This window comes from Pholis gunnellus, assembly GCF_910591455.1.
Source record: "Pholis gunnellus genome assembly, chromosome: 15".
NCBI lineage: Eukaryota > Metazoa > Chordata > Actinopteri > Perciformes > Pholidae > Pholis > Pholis gunnellus.
In genome coordinates, this window is record NC_136542.1 from 17,488,994 (window position 1) to 17,508,368 (window position 19,375).

A 19,375-nucleotide genomic window follows, 5' to 3' on the forward strand; every position below is an offset into this window, starting at 1 on the left:
GTCCACAGTTAACCAAAAGTAGAGGCACTTAAGTGCAACAAAAGTGTTTTTTTGTTTATACCTAATAGATTTAAAGGACATATATTAAAATATATTTTACAGTTTAGCAGTTTAGGGCACATATTCATAGCGGTACCATGGCCCTTCTTGAGGGCTTGATCAGATATCCAACCCAGGCCTCCTCCCAGGCCCGAGGAAAACCTAGAGGCAAGTCATTTGTGTCATCCAGCCAATCCATAAAACCATGGACCCGCACCGTGAGGCCTGACCTCTGCATGGGGACATTTTCCACTGGCACTGGCCTTTCTCAGCCCATGAAGGGATTACCGTTGCTGACAGATGTAAGGCCTGTTTACTTGTCATCCAGCCACAGGGCTCCAGGGGTTTAAAAGGTTGGTGGCCCCAGGGAGCCCCGCACAGGGAGTTGGCTCTAGCACCTGGTAAACATTCAGTTAAAAACAAAGGGAGGCAGGTATGAAGTGCTGAGGCGACTGTTCTTGGTGTCTTTGTTTGGTTCCTGTTTATCTGTTTGTGCAATGACTGATGTAAGAAAAACACTTTTCATTGATTGTGTTAAATATGCAGTCTAGTCTAGTGAAAGGATATTTCTCTGCTGTTTTTGAAAGATGCATCATCTTTTTTCTTTCCTTTTTACTTCATGCTCTTGAAATGAAACGCCTTTTGGAAATACAGTTAAATTGAAGACAGAGCGATTGTTCAGGCTGCGCCCGAGATGTGAAGTCATTTTAAAGCTCTGCTGCCTCCTGCTGGAACAAACGTGAAGTGCTGGTGTTTTGGTGGTCGGTGGATGTGAAGAAGGGATGTTGTAGTGACTGTTTTGTTGACATACTAGAATGTATTGATTGTTCATCACCTGCTTTTCAGATTTCTTCATTGTTTTCCTGTTTTTGTTTTTCATTTCCCCCTCATGTGGGCCAAACATGAGAAGATCCACCACACTATGTCACTATAGCCTCAGACGTCCCCACAGAGACACTGAATATTTAGCTTTAACAGAGATTATACATTATTATTAATGTATATTATTATTAATTATTATTATTATTATCCAAACAACTTCCATTCCACAATGTATTAACAACGCATTAATGTATTAAATATGTTTCTATTAATATACTTCTGTTGCATAACAAAGCACTTTGTTGCGTAATGTGCTTTGTTACACACAGACTGGGCAGAGCTCCGTGGCAGCGTTGGTGATGATTGGCTCCCTTCTTTTATTTTTATGCTTGTGTGCAAATACCAGTGACTCACAAATGTCCGATTCAATGTGCAATCGTGCTATCATGGAGAAGAGTGGATGGGGTATAGCGTTGCTTTACCATCTGGCGCGATCAGTTTTGGGTTGTGACCGTGAAACACGTCGCATACGAAGCATTCTGTATCTGCAGGCTTTCAGAAACTGAACCACACATGACAAATGTTGTTTCCCGCCTGATACATGAATTGTATTAACACAGCAATGCATCACCTTCTGAGTTAAGCCCTGGAATAACATCACAGCTATTTGTAATTGTATGTGTCCAGGACCCATATATAGTCAGCATCTCAAAAACCTAAACATCATCCTTTGAGAATGGATGACATCGTGTGTCACGACACCCAGAACCACAAAACAAAATGAATCACGACATCTTGTGATTTTCTCAGTGGATTCAACACGTACAACACAGTGGAAGGATAATTTAGACCATTTTGGGGGAGGAGAAATGAATTAGCATCGCAGGGTGAGTGTGCAGATGTCTCTTTAACTGCAGCACCTTAACAAAGCTGTGACTGAATGATCTGTAGCGCCCCGTATGAATGATTCAATCAGCAACAGCTGCCACAACCAAACACTACGGTGCAGTGAATGGATGAATGGCTTTCATACTTACAAAACAATAAGTTCATATCCCCCCCCCCCCCCCCCAAATGTATATACCACGACCACAATAATTGTAATTAGTTTGATATTATGCTATTAATAAAACATTTAAAAATAATGTTTCAAGTCTGGCGGCTTCGACACACAGTGGCAATTTAAAGTGCTTTACATAAGATGACTCAGCGAATCATGACATTTAAAAACAACCAAGGAACAATGAAAAGAAAAATAGAGTCAAATAAGAAAAGAAAAATAATACCAATTGACAAAACTAATAGTCCGGATAATGGACCCGTGCTGTTATTTTAAAAAAAGCATTTGTCAACTGTCAAGTTTAATTTTAGTGACATATTCAAAGTCTGTGGAAATTATTTTCTAAAGAGTCATTCTGACTCTTGATTTGTCCTTGAAATCTTTTTTCCTGTTTGCAGCTCAGCAGACTTCCTGTGAAGTACAGGTCTGGTGCCAGTAGAGGCTGCCAGTCCACCTGATCTCTCACGTCTCAGTCTGTCCCACAGGTCCGGGGCGTTGGGATCGGACCACTTAACACTTACATGGGTTAAGTGTGAAGGACTGTAATGGCTTGAAATGGTATAAATATGAATGAGACAGCACTTTGCAGCGACATATCAGTTATGGTGACAACGTCATAACATGTTATGTACAATTGTGGGTGTTTATTTGATGTTTTTTACTCCCTGATTTGAACGTCTTCCAGGTTTGCCTCATGAAATGAGTTATTTGTCAAATAATCTATATACTCGTTTTTGTCAAAACAGCTCTAATAACAATATTAAAATAATGGTTGATGAATAAACCAGGTGTGTAATATAGTCTATGCTTCCAGTGTTTATACATCTTTAATCCTTAATGTTTCTGTGTAAATGTAATATGACAGGCTAAACACATGTGCCGTCCTCTTTGTTTACCTTTTTTTTCTTTCGTCTCCGGCTTCAGCTGGTAACCCCGTGTTTACCATCACATTTCTATGAATTGTGGGTAATTCCCTGAGGAAAAGGGTTCTTAAAGAGCTCAAAATGTCTGCGAAAGAGCCACTCAAACACTCGACGATTTGACAGTGATCGGGATCGGGCCGCAGTAACCACGCCATCTCTCTCTACTCCAAACAGACAAGGCCTACACTGACGCCGACCTGCAGGGCTCGTCATCGGACAGCGAGGATGAACTGATGGGTCAGTATCAGGAGGCGGTCAGCCGCTCCCAGGGCCTCCGGGGAGGAGCCAAGGCGGCCGCTAATAGCAAACACGCAGGAGGTTTCAGCTGGGAGAGCCGGCAGAAGTACAGCGCTCTGACTGCTGATTATGACGGCTACAGCAGCGAAGCCTCGGCTGACGACGGTAGGCCCTGAATTTAAGTGGGAATTGAATTTTTAAAAAACGAGAATTCTTCTGTGCTAGTATTCAGATATAGAGACGGTCCAGCTTTAAGGTCATTGCTATTCCTAATCCCTTTGATTTTCTTTTTTTTCTATTTCTCCAAAAACATCCACAAAGGAAACAATTGTGAATTGCACTTGTTTACCAGATTAACACAGAGATTTCCCCGTCATCACCGCAGAAAGCTTGAGCCAAATGCACAGACTCCTCTTCACCTCCGAACCAACAAACACAAATGCACCATACACACACACACACACACACACACACACACACACACACACACACACACACACACACACACACACACACACACACACACACGACGTACACACTGACACACACTGTCAGTTAATCCAGAGAGGTGATCAAAGCGAAGCTCCCGTTCAGCACACTCTCCGTGGGAGGGTTGTGAAACAGTCAACTGTCTGCATAATCTACACAGCCGCAGCCTCCCACTTCTCTCTCTCTTTTTATTTCTTCTTTTGATGCATCTCTGTTTCCCATCTGCCCGACTCACCATCACAAGGCGTTTACCGCGGCGGATGGAAGGCAGGTTTGTCTTTCATTTCAACATAGAGCAAGTCACAGGAGAACACCGGCACTGACCTATTTGGATAAGTCTTCTATTTGACACGCACACTTCATTTGTACCCTGAAATGTGAATCAATCATTTAGCGCGTGTGTGACACACTTGACATCATACGATATACTGCAGTCATTGTTATATCGGATTCATGTATTCAGGTGGAGTGGCGCTACAATGAACGAGAGGCTGAGAAGATGAATTCATTGACAAGAAAGGGAAATACTGTCATTCACTTGATGGCTGAGTGTTGGATAAGACGGTCAACACCACTGTCACCTCGCTAAACACGAAGCTGCAGCCTTTTAGCGTAGCTTAGCATTAATAGCTTGCCTAGCACTGTTTAGCGGTAACAAAATCTGCATACCGGCACCTCTGAAGCTCACCGATTAACATGTTTTATCTTGTTTAATTAGGACAAAACACAAAATCACAGTGAAATGTGAAGTGTACATTTTTCATTTACGGTCAGATATAGCCCGGCTAGCTTTTTCTACCTGTTTCCAGTCTTTATGCTAAGCTAAGCTAAGCTAACTGGTTGCTGGCTGAGGTTTTATCTTTACCGGACAGACATAAGATTGCAGTCAATCTTATTGTTTTGTCAATAGCTTGAAAACCAATGTACCCAGATGTGAAGCTATTTCTTTCAAGGGACAAAAAGGGCAAATGAAAAATAGCATTTGATCTGTTCCGAGCTCATTTTTGACAAGAACAAACTAGAACAAAATAAAATAAGGAAAATTAATCAATACAAACCATGACAAGAACTGTAAATGTAAAGCTGGATGCAATGGATTTCTTATTGCACAAAAGCAGAGGTGGTGATATCCTGCAGAACTGTATTAGTCTTTAACATTGTATTTCTGTTTGGACACATACAAAGATGCAAATCTGACACGCTTGTGTTGAACACCGTCAGACAGAAATCAGCCGTGTTAATGTCTGCCAGTGTTTTTCAAAGACGAAAACAATCCAATCTTCGCCAGGGTCCTCGATTGGTGAATCATGTCTGAACTAGCTTTGTGTTATATAAGACAGTGGGTTTCAAGACGGAGTGTCTGGCACAATCTATTTAAGGCAACGTTTGAATGTGTAGCTGAGGGATAAATAGCGCATCACATGCTTCCGTCTCCATTAGTAAAGAAGCAACGCACTGAGCAAGGTTGTCGTTTTGCAAGTGCTGCAAAAGCTGCGTGTCTCCTCGTAACCACTAGATGGTCCTTGTCGTCCTCGGTCTGGGCTCAGACATATGGAACCGGATGGGCTGTTCAGGGATCTTACATAAAGATATTTTATGGTCATTTATGTTGCATGCACAGAAACGGAGACATGTAGCACACACTGCTTTACTTTCTGTCTCACAGCCACAGGCATTGTTCGTTTTGAGGCTCAGAGGATGTGAGCTAATCAGTGATTCTTGTCAAGCGACAAGAGTGAGAACACGTCGTCTTTAACACATAACTGATTAACCGTTGTCCACTTACAATACAGGGCACATTCAGAGCGAGGTTATTCTTCACTGGCCTGCTCATTTTTAGTTTCTAAATCTTATAAACCTTATGATAAATAAATCTAAATTTACAGTCAGTCAAATCAAACTTTGAACAGCAATGTAGTTAAAGGAGACCACTATGTATGGATATTTTTTTGAATTTTGGACCGTTTAAAACGACTACTACAACTATTTATTATTGGATTTATTGTTTTGTCTATAAATGTCTCAATAGTGAAGACGTGCATTATGACAAATTGTCCATCCTCATATTTGAGAAGCTGGATTTAATTCTTTTGATCAATTAATCCAGAAATCATTTCAACTACACTTCCCACCTCATGTCTACCAGACTATTTTATTATACCTTCAAATAAAAGTCCCAAAGAAATGTAATTAGGAGGCAATTTACGAGAACAAAAGCAAAAACTAGAGGGAAGTCTACGGTGTGTAGCACAAACACGCTCTCTACTTCTGTTAATCATCTCGAGACCCCTCAAATGCACCGCGGTGCGACATATTGCTGGAGTCCAACTGGCTGAGAAGGTTGACCTCCAAAATGTCACCACGTGTCATGGGACCATGTTTGTAAGGACATTTGCTGTATTATTATTATATCCGGGTGTTTTGAGAAAATATGTGGAGATATGACTAGACAGCGATACTGTCCGTCTTAATTTAATTTATTTCAAAGAAGCAGTTCACACTGAATTCAATTGAATTGTTTTTTTTTGGTGAAAGTCATCACTGACTTGTTTTCAGTAAGATTACACAGTCAGTGTTCCTTGTTAGAGAGAGAGAGAGGCAGGGATTTGAGTCACGTGTGCCCGACGGCAATCATTTTAAATGTACTTGGTCTATTTATATACACCAACATTTTAGCCATGAAAGGTCTTGTGCTTGTTTTTGTGTGAGTCAAATGGCCTTCAAGGTTTGCAGGATCATAGAGAACGTTCGACATTTGAAGGCAGATTATTTCACTGAGAGAACGTGTCCGTGGAGGGAAAATCGGATACGTTTGCAGTTTCTCTAAACTTGTTTGGATCGTCAGGTTATTGTAATCAGTTTACTTGTAATAAGCAACACAGTCATATGATCTGTAGTCCAGAGAGGAAGTGGAGCGAGAACTCCGTTCATCCATGACTGCACTTGGGTTGAAAGTATTAGAGGTTCGTTATTTCCCTCCCTGAGGTAAGGCTTTGATGGCTGCGCTTTTCTCTCCCACTAACCCATCGCGGATCAGCAAACGACAACGCTGTGACCTCACACCAGTCCTGACATCATGTCCCTCTTTCCCTCCAAACCCCCCCCCCCAAAAAAAGACATTATGTGAAATGTAGACATAGGTAGACGACAGAGTGCGCTTCGTTTCAAACGACCTGTCGTAAAAGTCTAATAGGGTCTGTGTTATTTTCTCTCGACTTCCCACTGCTGCGTGTTTGTCTGTGAATATGAAGAGCTCTATCCTCAGGACATATGTATTATACATGAGGACGATTGTGCAGAGGCTGCAGTATCAGGCAGGGCGGGTGCTCCGGTGGCACCGCACAGCCATCTTAAAATAGGAAGTGAGCAGTGAGGAGGAAATAATCGGAGGTTTGTCTGTGGACCAGCTTCCTCTCTCTGTGCTGTCATGACCGCCGGATGAGGACATTGTTTTGCGTGGCAACACGTCACTATATATATATATATATATATATATATATATATATATATATATATTTCTTTTTTATGAATTATTTCAGTGTCATTGTAATGATTCAGTCAAAATTGTTCATTGAAAGTAAATGCTCACCTTCATTATATATTTTCAAACGTGTTTTCATTATGTTAACTTTGTCTAATAGAATCTTTTAAAGCGGACGTGATCAAAAACATTCGTGCGCATGTTGGCGTTTTGTCATTTCCCATCTAGACGACTTAGCAAGCTTTAAACATTAAACCCAAACCGGTAACAGCAGCAAAATGTCTGGTTGTTGCATGTTTGGTATAGTCAAAACCGATGCATTCCAACAGCGGACTCAAGCTCTACAGAATTCCCACAGCATCGGGTGTGTCAGTTTAACGAGTGACCGTGTTAACTGGTGACTTTAAGCGGAACGCGTCCGTGGTTTCTCCTTGTATAAATGGTTGGCGCAGATGATAAACAGATGAGAACTACAATCTAGTTAGCCAGGAAACGGTAGCATTTCCTGAAACATGTACAAACAAGAATTTGAGAAAGTCTTCCCCACAGCGCAGTGCGGGAGTTATTAATCAGCCAGATTTAGTTCTACCGGTCCCTCAAACATTTCCCTTATTCCTACAACTAGTCTTAATGCTAAGCTAAGCTAATTACATCCTAACTACATCTCCACGCTTAATGCACAGAGATTGATATCAACCGTTGGATTTTACTCTGGGAAAGAAAATGTACACATTTCCCAAGGTTGAGGTTAAGAAATGTAACAGTATGCTTACTGTACAGCTATGTGTAGATCTATAAAAGTAGCATTATGACGTATTACTTGTTTGAATGTACCTTCATTAGACAGTAGCGTACTACATAAACTGATACTGGCCTTTTGCCAAAAGGTGTTGGAGCCTTTACTGTGTGTATTATTGATAGCTACTGATTAATACTCATGATGTTTTGGGTGAGGGGCCACTCAAGGAGGGGGTGCTAGTAGCCAAATGGTGCTCATTTGTCACCAAAGATATTTATACCTGAGTTTCACAGTCAAGATTCACAAAGCACAAACTGCTTCCCCCACGTACAGAGGTACAAGAAGGCAAAACAAGGCGACTGGCAGAACAGAGGGGAGGAAACTCTGCGAAGGAAGGGTGGGTGAGACGAGAGGAGGAATGGTAACCATCCCAATTAGCGGGCTGGAGAAAAGAGTAGTGCTTTTACACAGCAGCTTCCATCAAATCAACCGCCCCCGGCTCAGCGGGGAAAAAGAAAAAAGCTGCTCAAAATGGATTTGCTCCTTTTATCAAGCTCTCCGTGACACTTAGTTAAGACTCCTTTGCCTCCATGCTGCCACTGTTATGTGCCACTTTGAGGTGGCGTCTCACACTGACATTATTAAGAGTGAAAGTTTCAAGAACTTGGGAGGAAGCCGAAACAATGAGTTGGAGAGGATTACGTCACATCACAGGGTTGGCTTTTTCCAAAAGTTATGGAGACAGAAAAAAGAAGAGACCCCCCTCCCGCCCAACACACAAGTTATTTTCTTCTTCATCTTTTGTTTTCTTTTTCTTTTCTTTTTTTTGTTTTGCAAGAGACCGGGGTTTAAAGAACTCTTCGCCAGTGTCCCGATGGGAGTATTAGCATCGGCTGCTCAATTTTTGTGAATCCAAATTGGACAAGGGAGGCAGATTTGAGAATGCAGCTGACAACACTATTCAGGCTTCTTTATAAGTGGCACAGAGACTCTCAGTATAGCCTCATTCTCTGCCTTCCAGGCAAACTGAATCATTTAGAAAGGTGAGAGGCATGAAATCTGTGGCAGATTAAGAAGTATTCAGTTTGGTCCTTTAATGGTGCATATCTGATGTTTTATTTAGGTTGCGCATTCAAAAGATTCCTCTCAGAGAGCACATTATGCTCACAAGGACGGGCAGAATGAGCGCCACTTCACAGGGAGAAGATGAAATATATGATAAATTGCAACGTGTATGACTTGATGCTGAAGAATTACATGAACGATAAACATTATACCGGAATACGAGAGCCTGAATTAAACCTAAGCATTGAGGTGCAGCTACAGATTTAAACCTTAATCTGTAAAATATAAAATGTAATAAAATGGCAAAGCAGAAGTACCTATGCAATAATGTCTATGTAAAGCTTTAGTAATGAGAGCTTCACTGTCAGTAGATTCAGCCTGTGTTGTAATCTAGAAATAAGTCATAGGTTAGTGCAGAGATGACATATTTGTGTGGGCCAAACAGGAAGTTAGCATCGCACTGGTTCCCTCAACAAAAAGCCAAAGGGTTTTTTTTCCATTGGATTTTTGCAGAAAAATAAGATCTGTGGAAAACACAAGCTAATGATACTTACACAAATTGTTCAGCAAGATATTCGTCACTTTTATGATTTTTCAACGCAAATGGCAGAAGTAAAAAGATAATGTTAGGCTATCGACAAACTACACCACGGTCCGATTTCACAAGAGGGTTATCTACTGACATATTTATATCTTAGAACAAAACGTAAAAATCTCTTAAGCTTGTGTTAACCACAGACCTTATTTCAGGCATCTAACCAAAGAACAATTAAAAATACCAATGACCCAGAGACGAGGAAAGCAGAAGTGAAAAAATGCGGAATCATTTCTGGGTTTCAAGACTCATTCCTGCACCACTCGAGTACAACATGGGAGCACATACTCTCAAACAGATTATAGTGGTCCCACACATCCCAAATCATTGAAGGCAGGCGCTGGACCATAACTAAAGGTTTGCACACTGTAGCTCGCTTAAGTGCAATTTATTAGCACATCCAAAAGTGACCTTCTCTCATGTTATCTCCATTGTTGTTAAAGGTGGATTAAGATGTTTCAGAGGGCGACTCTGTCTGGTTCTATATAAAACAAATACTTGTCAGCATGTTGTTAAATAATGCTCTTCCCTACATTCCCACTCCAAATTTGGGGAGGCTGCTTTTAGCTGCACTTCCTTCAACATGTCTCGCCTTTCACTCAAAGCTAAAATATGTGTTTGCCATTGGGTTTACTTAAATATTAGGGCTTCTTTAAATCTGCAAGACATTTTTTAGGTCTCTTTGTTTTGCCTGTTCTTGTTTGTCTGAATCACTTTGAGTTACCCCGTGTATGAACTGTGCTATACCAATATAATTGTATTGCCTCGCTTACAGTGATGGCTGTGGTTGCGATGCCTACAGTCATGCCTGCAGCTCTGTGAGGCTGTGCTTAGGCAATGATGAGTGAAAACCTTTGACTTGTGGTAGCTGTCGACGAAAAGTCAAGGGGTTACCAAAGTCAATGGGGACCATGAAGGGCTGTCCCAAATTTCATCAAGTAGTTAAAGGTGCTACATTGGATATTCAGAGCATTAATATACAAACAATTAGCGGATATGTGTAAAATATAGTGGATTAATGTCTACCTCAGCAGAGGGTGCAGTCACTCTCCTCTTTGTTTACATAGAGGCTGGCCTCGTGTGCTTTTAGTGCACGTGAGCGCGCCCCCACTGGTTGTGCACTGCGCTCATGCGGCGGTTAACAAAAATCCTCTGATACTGCGATACTTAATAATATGTGCATTATTGTGACCCTTGACCCCTCTGCTGACTTCCCTCCAACCAGCCAACTGCATCCAGAGGATGAGACGAACGCCGCCGCTGGACGAGCTCCAGCCCCCTCCTTATCAGGATGAGAACGGCTCTCCGAGGATGTCCTGTACGCTGTCGGACCTGGGGGATGCCAAGTGTGATCTGTCCTATGCCAGCGGCAGTCCCCACCTGTCGTTTGGCAAATGCCCCAGTGAGTGCAGCGACGGCCACGAGACCGAGAGTTACCTCAACAAGGGCTACGAGGAGGATGTACCCAGTGACAGTACAGCTGTCCTCAGCCCAGAGGTACCCGTGGTTCAAGATATGACTACAGATGTACATATTGAGGTTTTTTTACTGCACATTGACCATCTCATTGGTTTCTGTAGGACATGTCAGCCCGTGGATCAGCAGCTCGCCTCTCTAAAGGTTACGAACCAGATCCACATGCAAAATATGGCACTCTAGACGTGGTGTTTGACTTTGACTCAGAGGACCAGCAGCTGGCGGTCACCATCATGGCGGTATCGGATCTTCCCGCCCTGAAACGCACGGGCAACATCTCCTGGCAGGTCCACCTGGTGCTGCTGCCCACCAAGAAGCAGAGGGCCAAGACGGGAATCGCGAGAGGCCCGTGCCCGATCTTCACCGAGACCTTCCGCTTCAGCCACGTTGAGTCGGAGATGATCAGCAATTACGCCATCCGATTCCGCCTTTACAGTGTGCGGCGGATGAAGAAGGAGAAGGCGCTGGGGGAAAAGGTGTTTTACCTCACCAAGCTCAACCTTCAGGGCAAAGTGTCAGTGCCGGTCATATTAGACCCCTGCTGCGCTCTCCCGGTAAGTAGGATCAAAGCAGGTGTTGGCTTTCAGGCGCTCTCTCAACACCTCACGAATTATGCCTCTACGTTTATCGATCTTTCATGTGGTTGCATAACATTTTCAGAATGAGGTTATGATTTCCAGAGTGAGGGAATACAAAGATCTAACCAGCTTCTTCTGTTTGAGTTGTTGGTTTAACGTGTCTGAGGGATAGATGGTAGTGTGCCTCTTTTTCACATCAGGGAATAATACAATCACTTTAGTTGTGCTGGTTTGTTTTCCTTTTCCTAGACTTTAAAATGTTACATCCATTTAAATGTATTCAGATTACAAAGAGGTAAAGCAGCATATGCATATCTCAAACCACAAGGGACCATTATCATACTGTATATTCAACAAGGAATTAGTCCTATATTGGTTTACTCGCCTTCTATTGTTTCTCACAGCGCAGTTGTTTTGTGTTTTGGCAAAAGAGCAACATATGGTGTTGAGAAATACGTAAGCGAGTCATATTAGTCATAAAAGTCAATTGTCAGAAGAAGCCAAATAGTGTCATCAGAATGATTGTACACTGGGCTTTGCAAATGCTGCTGATAGTGTTAGGAACTAAAGTGGTAATAGGAACGAATAAACATTTGTGATATTGCTATATTACTAGATAGGGGAGCGGTGACTGTGATTTTTGTTACACGCACCGGTGAATCCTTTTCCGAATGTCTGCAAACGTTTTCAGGGTGGTGAATCCCAGGTCAGCCTCTCCGACATGACGTGCAGTGAAAGCGCCTCATCATTCCAGTCAGTCAGTCAGACTTCCACACCAGAGATCCTCGTGGGCCTGGTGTACAACGCCACAACAGGTCGTCTCTCTGTGGAGATCATCAAAGGCATCCACTTTAAAAACCTGTCTGCCAACAAGCCACCCAGTAAGTACTCTAAAACGTTTTGTTTGAGTTGTTGCCAGAAGAGCAGTGAAGCGTGTGAACCATTTTTCAATCTGTTTCAGATGGGAGGGGGGGGGGGGGGGGGGACAAGTCCAGCCTGTGCATAGGGATGTATGTTTAGGCAGCCTATATGTAGCATGTGTTAACGCCACTCTAATCTGCTTCTAAAGCAAATGTCACAAGCAATGATATTGTTTTGCTACACCAAACTCCTATCAAAATGTTTAGTTTTTATAGATTTAGATCCACATCTACTGTATTGTCAGTATACAACTCCCCTTTAATTAATTACATTTGTAAATGGCATTTGCACACTTATAGAAAACAAAGACATTGAATCATTCTTGGGAAAATGTGGTCAAAACTGACATGAAGGCCCTTTGTTAAACACAAATTTGCTATTTGCTTTCATTTTTTCATCTGAGACTGAGCCGGAGAGAAACTATGCACAGCTTGTAACTTCTCCAACTGACAGTCCGCTCTATCTCAGCTATCTCTACCTGCTTTTTTCAGTTGTCCTCCGGTTTGATCCCTGGTTTTCCCTCATTTACTGGTCAGTCTCCAGGGGGTCCGAGCAGCAAGTTCAAACAAAAAAAAAACTGCCTGTTGTTGAACTTTGTGCAACGTTGTTGGCCTTCTGACCCTGTTTCTCTTTCCTCGCATCTTCTGTTATGTCTGCACCTGAAGTTCTCTCACCTTACTACCCTTTTTGACATCTTGGTCCGTTGTTTTTTCTTACTGCTGTCCAACCCTTGTTGTCAGATGGGCTGTTCTGTTGTCTAAAACACTTGATAGGTGGACAGGTTTATATTATCAGAGGTAAGTCTCTGTCCTGCCGCAAAGTGACGTGCGATCGCTGTCGAATGCTGAAACCATCTTCATGGATGCAGTCAATCAAACACAAAGCGTTTTCCATTGGCCTACGTACTATCTTTTGTACTAATTTGGTTTCCATGATCGTATCTGTTAAACATGTTTTGCAAAAAAAGTAGTCGGAAATATGAATGGTTTATGAGGAAAACCGAAGGATGTGACAACCAAAAAATGTATTAATTAATTAAGTAATTGCTAAAAGTGTGTGACTCCAGAGAGATGAGAGATGAGGACAGTTTCATATTTAGCAGACAGACATGAAAGCTCTATCAATCCCCCCCCCCAAAAGCATTTAAAAGCAATAGCATTATGAACTATAGCAGTTACTTCACATTTCCATTGTTACTCACACACAGTTTACAATTGAAACACTTATCCATGAAGATGGCTGCTTGCTGTTCCCTTCATTTTTTCAATGTGTATGTGTGATGCATCCAAGCCCTGCAACCGCTCCCGCTACCTGCGTCGTGTCACTCCTCCGTGTTCGTGCCAGTGATGCCTGCAGGTCTTTCATGTTTTCACTCCGAAGTAACACTTTTCATGCTAAACTCAATCTGGTTCGCTTGGTGGCCGGTGGCAAGCTAGAAGGAAATGCCCGTGCGTCATCGACTGCTGGCTTTATTCAAACGGTACACTTTGGCATGCTTTGGGTGTCATTTTACATTTTTTCGGCTCTGCTTGCAGCATATGAAAACAGAAACAGGACTTCTGTGACGGAGCAGAGCAGAAATATATTAATCTGAAAGACTCACCGCACTGCCCCCCCCCCCCCCCCCCCCCAGTTAATTGCCGTGTTCCTTGTATTTATAAATGTCTACTTGACTAGCTGCCAGATTTTGATATTGTTTGTGCTTTCCTGAATAGCATATCCACATACTGTATACAAAATTGCGTTTAGAAAAAAGAGTCACATCTGGTAACACTGAAAAATCTTTTTTGCAAAATCCTTATGAAGGCCTTGATTGACTTTGTGCGTCTCACAAAGTGGAGAGAGCGCGGTGAAAGATGCAGAGCAATTTTAGAGCTCCTTTTCTACAATTTCAAAACAGTACCAAGCCGACAAGTCAAGTTAATCATCAGTCGCAGCCCCTCTCATTCAGCGACAATGCCAAAGAGCCATGCATCACCGCTACTGACCACTTAAGACATCCACAGCTCTACAGAGCCCATTCAGCAGCAGTCGAAAAAGAAATCAAGGCTATTTTTTTCACTGTGCTTTTATGTCAAAGAGAGCAACTGAATGTGTGATTCAAGGCGGCGAGCGAGGCGTTTGGAAGGCAGCTGGCACTCGACGGCATGAAAGCCTCTGCAATTCATTCCCCATACTCCCACTTAGACAGGAACATAATGCACAGCATTACTATGGAGTATGGTTGTAGACGAGGGGCGAAACACTCTCAAAGACCCATTGTGATTGCCAGTCTTGCCTCGTTTACTTTCCTGCTGGGTTTGTGGCCTCAGTTTATACCCTAAATTCTGCATGGAAAATGAGGAGTGAAAAAGGAAACCGTGAATGCTGAATCACTTGATAATGCCAGTGTTCTGTTTTTTTTTTTAATTTTCTCCTTCATTTGGGAATGATTCTTTGGAATATGGACTGATTTACAATAAAATCTGGGGAAAAAGATGGGAAATGTCACACAGAACAAGATTATCAGTAACATAACTGCTATAATGTGAAACATGTCCAAAAGACTATGTTTTCTGTTCAACTCTAAATATATTGAGCACATTTTTGTTTCATTTATAAAATGTAATACCGTTGTCATGACGTGTTAGAGTTACGCACCAGTCACTTAGTGCATGTGCGTTTGAACAATCTAATTTGTTTGCGGCGGGCATGCATCACATTTTGGACATAGCCCCGTTTTTGGGACGCTGCCCTGGGCTCTAACAGTCTGTGCGCACGTTATGTCCTGACACTGACATTATGTCAAAGTCAGAGAAAATAATAGTAGCTCCTGGAGGGCTGTCCTGATGAGGAACATTCATTTTAGATGAAGCTCCTCGCCCTCTAAGCAGACGTATTGCTAACTTTCTCTGGTCCGCCTTTCATCCTCAACACTATCCCCTGCACCAGGTTAGACATACAGTAGTTGCATAGCAACAGGACAGAAGTAACGCTCCTTGCACCCTTTTGAGTTCTCGCTCTCTGTTATCGGGAACACACACAGCTGCGTTGTGTGTTTGATCAGGAGAAGAAGAAAAGAAAAAAAAACGCATCCTATGTCGGCATGATCTTTTACATCGACTGCTGCATTATTACCAGAAAAAACACTTTGTGGGGAAAATGGGTCATACGTTGCAGCAGAGAAAAACACAGCTGCAGCAGGTAGAAGTGCTTTAATTCAAAGACAATACCGCTGGAGAAACATAAGGATTTTGCATGACTGATCCAGATTTCTAAAGGTTTACGTCATTTCCCCTGTAATTGTTTACTCCACCTTGTTTCTTACTCAGATACATATGTTAAGCTGACCTTACTGAACTCCATGGGCCACGAGATGTCCAAGTGTAAGACGTCCATCTGTCGAGGTCAGCCCAACCCGACCTACAAGGAGACGTTTGTCTTCCAGGTCGCTCTATTCCAGCTATCGGACGTCACGCTCATCCTCTCCGTCTACAACAAGCGCAGCATGAAGCGCAAGGAGATGATTGGCTGGATCTCGCTCGGCCTCAACAGCTCGGGGGAGGAGGAGCTCACCCACTGGACTCAGATGAAGGAGTCCAAAGGACAGCAGGTTTGCCGCTGGCACAGTTTGTTGGAGTCCTAGCAGCGAGAGGTCGGCGAGCGAAGAGAGAGAGAGAGAGAGAGAGAGAGAGAGAGCGTGAGGATAGCTGCACAGAGCGGTTGTCATTCAGCTGAGTGTGACGGACGTCCGGGGATCCAGGGTCAGTGGAGATGAAGGAAAAGACACACACCAACATGTGTCTACACTCAGTGGTGTTCGACTTGGCATTTCCGTGGCACTGTTTGTAAAATCACTGACGGCCATTGATTAGTCTTATGGCCAGTAATGTGATGTAATTTGTATTTATTTTTTTTTCCATGGATTGCCTTGTAATGAACTTTACGTTTCTGTAGATGGCACTGTGTGTTTTTGTGTGTTGAACTGGTTGAGCTGGGACCTGTTCCAAGAATGCGGTTCCGGATAAAGCTGTTGAGTAAATTACAATGTGATAATTCTGTTTATCCACACCTCCAGCTCAAACAACGGACATCAGGATTAGCCTTAATCTTATCAGACAGGTTTAAACATGAAACGTGGGCACACGCTCTTGTTTTTCTCCAACTTGTTCAAGTTTAAATCATGAATTAAAGGGTTGACCAAGGAAAAGTTCCCTTGCAGAGGCCAGAACAGGACGTGCATTTCCACTTTTCACATCAGTGGTGGTTAGTTATTTCCCACTTTGTGATGGACTTTGCACCGCCATTGTTAAAGGCCTTTACAAACCTATTTTCTCTGTCAGTTTCTTCCTGTGAAACTTACTACGGCGTGATCCCACTTAAGCTAGAACAGTTCTGGTAACTTCACATGAGGGATTTCTATATCCTTGTTTTTTCTCATTAGCTTGGGTGTGGCTCGCCTGTAAAAAGGTGACGTCATGTATTACCATGCACTTTTTAGAGTCAGGCAACATTTGAATCAAAATCCGATGGCAGTTGTATTTTTACAAACCTAACTTTGACTGTTTCTTGGTCATTGATTAATGAATATTTATTGTTTTGGAGAAGGACTTAAGCTATTTTAACAACCCTCTGTCCACACCAGTGAACAGGGCAGCACCAGTGTCATGCTCTGCCTGAGAACAAAAACTACACCACTGGTGAACTTTTCTACTAATCTCTTGAGTTTGAATTTCTCCAGATGTCTGTTGTTTAAGCCTGAGTTGCGGCTACATGAAGCTACCACACTGGTCCTTCTAGCTCCCCTATTCGTCAATCACATAGAAATGTGAATCACTTCCTCCTTCCAGGGAAGACATTAGTGAGACAAATTGCTTGAATTGAATATGGATGCGATTTAGGTTAAATCACCATGTTGTTAATGACTCTTATTATTACTTTGCCGAAGCTTAATTCGCCACATCCTAACGTTTCTACTTGAGATTCATTGCAATTATCTGTGGCGTTAAAGGTGGCCAATGAAGTGGCGGCCATTTTGGGTCGGTTTCCAGAGAAACCTATAAAGAACTGATTTAGAGACTCGAGCTGAATTACAACACTTTCGCGGATCACTCACAGTCGACACTGCGGAGGCAAAACATCTCACCTGAGCCTCAACTTAAGCAAACAAGACATCAACTCAATCATTTTAGACATTTTGTTGTCAGGCAAATCAAACTCACGGCATATAACCTGACAGCGGAAGTGTCGTGGCTGATGTTGAGACGGAGTTCAGCAGTGATCTCTCAGAAGATATTTGCATTTTTACATTGTTAGATATCTTTTATAAAACACCAGATTGTGAAAACACTGACAGTTATATATATATATAGAAAAGCGTACTAGTTGCTGTGGTGGTTTGTGTGATCTTGAGTTTCCATCCCCTACTTAAAAGTCACACCGAATGTCAAACACTTATTCAAAGACATTTAAGACACTTCTTTTTTCACATTCATTTTAACAGGTGAGAAGAAAATGTCCCCGTTGCTCTCTTCTACCTGCTCTGGTGCTAATCAGTCCTGTGGCTGCACACGCACAGAATCCCTCGCCTTATGGTTTAGTCGGCTCACACGTTTCTGTAAGTGGACCCAGTACAAAAAACAAGACACAGACACACCCTCAGAGCACACAGACCTGCGTCCATAATGACAGAAAAAGCACACACACACAGCACCACTCGACCTCACCGGGGGGAATTCAAACTGTTTCCATTGGAAGCCACAGTGTGCATTGACAGACCTGCAGAGCGTCGACAGGCGAACGGGTTGTACTTTTTAGCCGGGGCGACTTACTCCCTTCATTTCATTTACAGACAACAGAAAATACATATACTCTTTACTGTGCCTGTGTGGTTTTGGTGAAAGCTAGCTTTGTGCAGTGTTTACCAAGTTTATAAGTATGGTCGCGTGTATGCGTTGACTGGAAAGGTGCAGTAAAGGGGGGCGTGGGGGGGGGGGCTGTGATATAGGTAGTTGTGGCATTTTCTCGTTGGGTGTGACAGTTTCTGAATTGAACTTCCGGTATTTAGAACAAAGTAACCCACTTCTTGACCGTCTGCCATATACTTTATATACAGTAAATGTTTTCATATCTATTTTTGTATCAATAATGACAGTTCCATAGTGGATCAGATATTAACCCATCCTGTGAGCAATACTATTGTGAATTGCTATTGTTTATTCTGGTACTTTATTCAATGTTTTAGAGGAGAACGTAACACAGCTATGTCTTACAGCTCTGGTCCTCTTCACATTCCCTTCGGAGCTCCTCTCCAAACAATCTGTCGAGACTTTTCTTTTTTTAGCTTCGATGCTTTTTAACAGTGTGAAACAGAAGCACAGCCTTTACAGCACAACAGTGAAACACACCGAGTGAAAGACAGCGCGGCAGTGGCTCACTTCTACGTGCAGAGAGCCGTCAAATCGTTTGAATCCAAAAGTCCAAATCCACTCTTACAATATTTGTTTTGTTATCAGCCTGCATCATTCGATTTGACTTCGGCAAATTAATTATTATGCGTCGCTGGTTAACAGCCTGCAGGAAGTGTTGAATCAACATGAAGGTGTGCAGGAATGCAACAGATCTTTCACACTGTCAGTGGGTGTGTGATAGTCAAGAGTGTATTAGTTGCCTTTTGTGCATCCTGAATTAACGAACATTGGTGACAAAAAGGTTATTCAACAACTCTTTGCAGGAATAAAACATGTCGGAGAGAATTCTTAGCTTTCCCTATGTGCCACACATCTTATTGTTAGTGTGATTAAAGTGCCACTTATTTTCAAGACCTCTTGCTACCAAGCTATGGAAGTAAAAATAGGCCAAGGGGATTTTAATCTTACAAGCAGCTGAATATCTAGAGGTGAAATGTAGCCACTACTTAATTTACTACTGAATTTGCAGCTTGTATGTGGTTTTAATTCCCCTCTTTAAAA

At 42.4% G+C, this 19,375-nt stretch overlaps 1 protein-coding gene across 1 annotated transcript in view; it reads left to right on the top strand.

Annotated features, from left to right (window-relative positions):
• syt14a (synaptotagmin XIVa) overlaps nucleotides 1–16,050 on the top strand; it is a gene marked incomplete at its 3' end in the record, with an annotated part of 38,691 nt that extends 22,641 nt beyond the window's left edge. Inside the window, exons 12-17 of the mRNA XM_079174974.1 lie at nucleotides 3,019–3,246; nucleotides 10,676–10,947; nucleotides 11,031–11,480; nucleotides 12,196–12,389; nucleotides 13,149–13,222; nucleotides 15,737–16,050. Coding sequence (XP_079031100.1) covers nucleotides 3,019–3,246; nucleotides 10,676–10,947; nucleotides 11,031–11,480; nucleotides 12,196–12,389; nucleotides 13,149–13,222; nucleotides 15,737–16,050 — 1,532 coding nt within the window. The remainder of the gene's footprint in view (nucleotides 1–3,018; nucleotides 3,247–10,675; nucleotides 10,948–11,030; nucleotides 11,481–12,195; nucleotides 12,390–13,148; nucleotides 13,223–15,736) is intronic.
• Nucleotides 16,051–19,375: the final 3,325 nt, after the last annotated feature.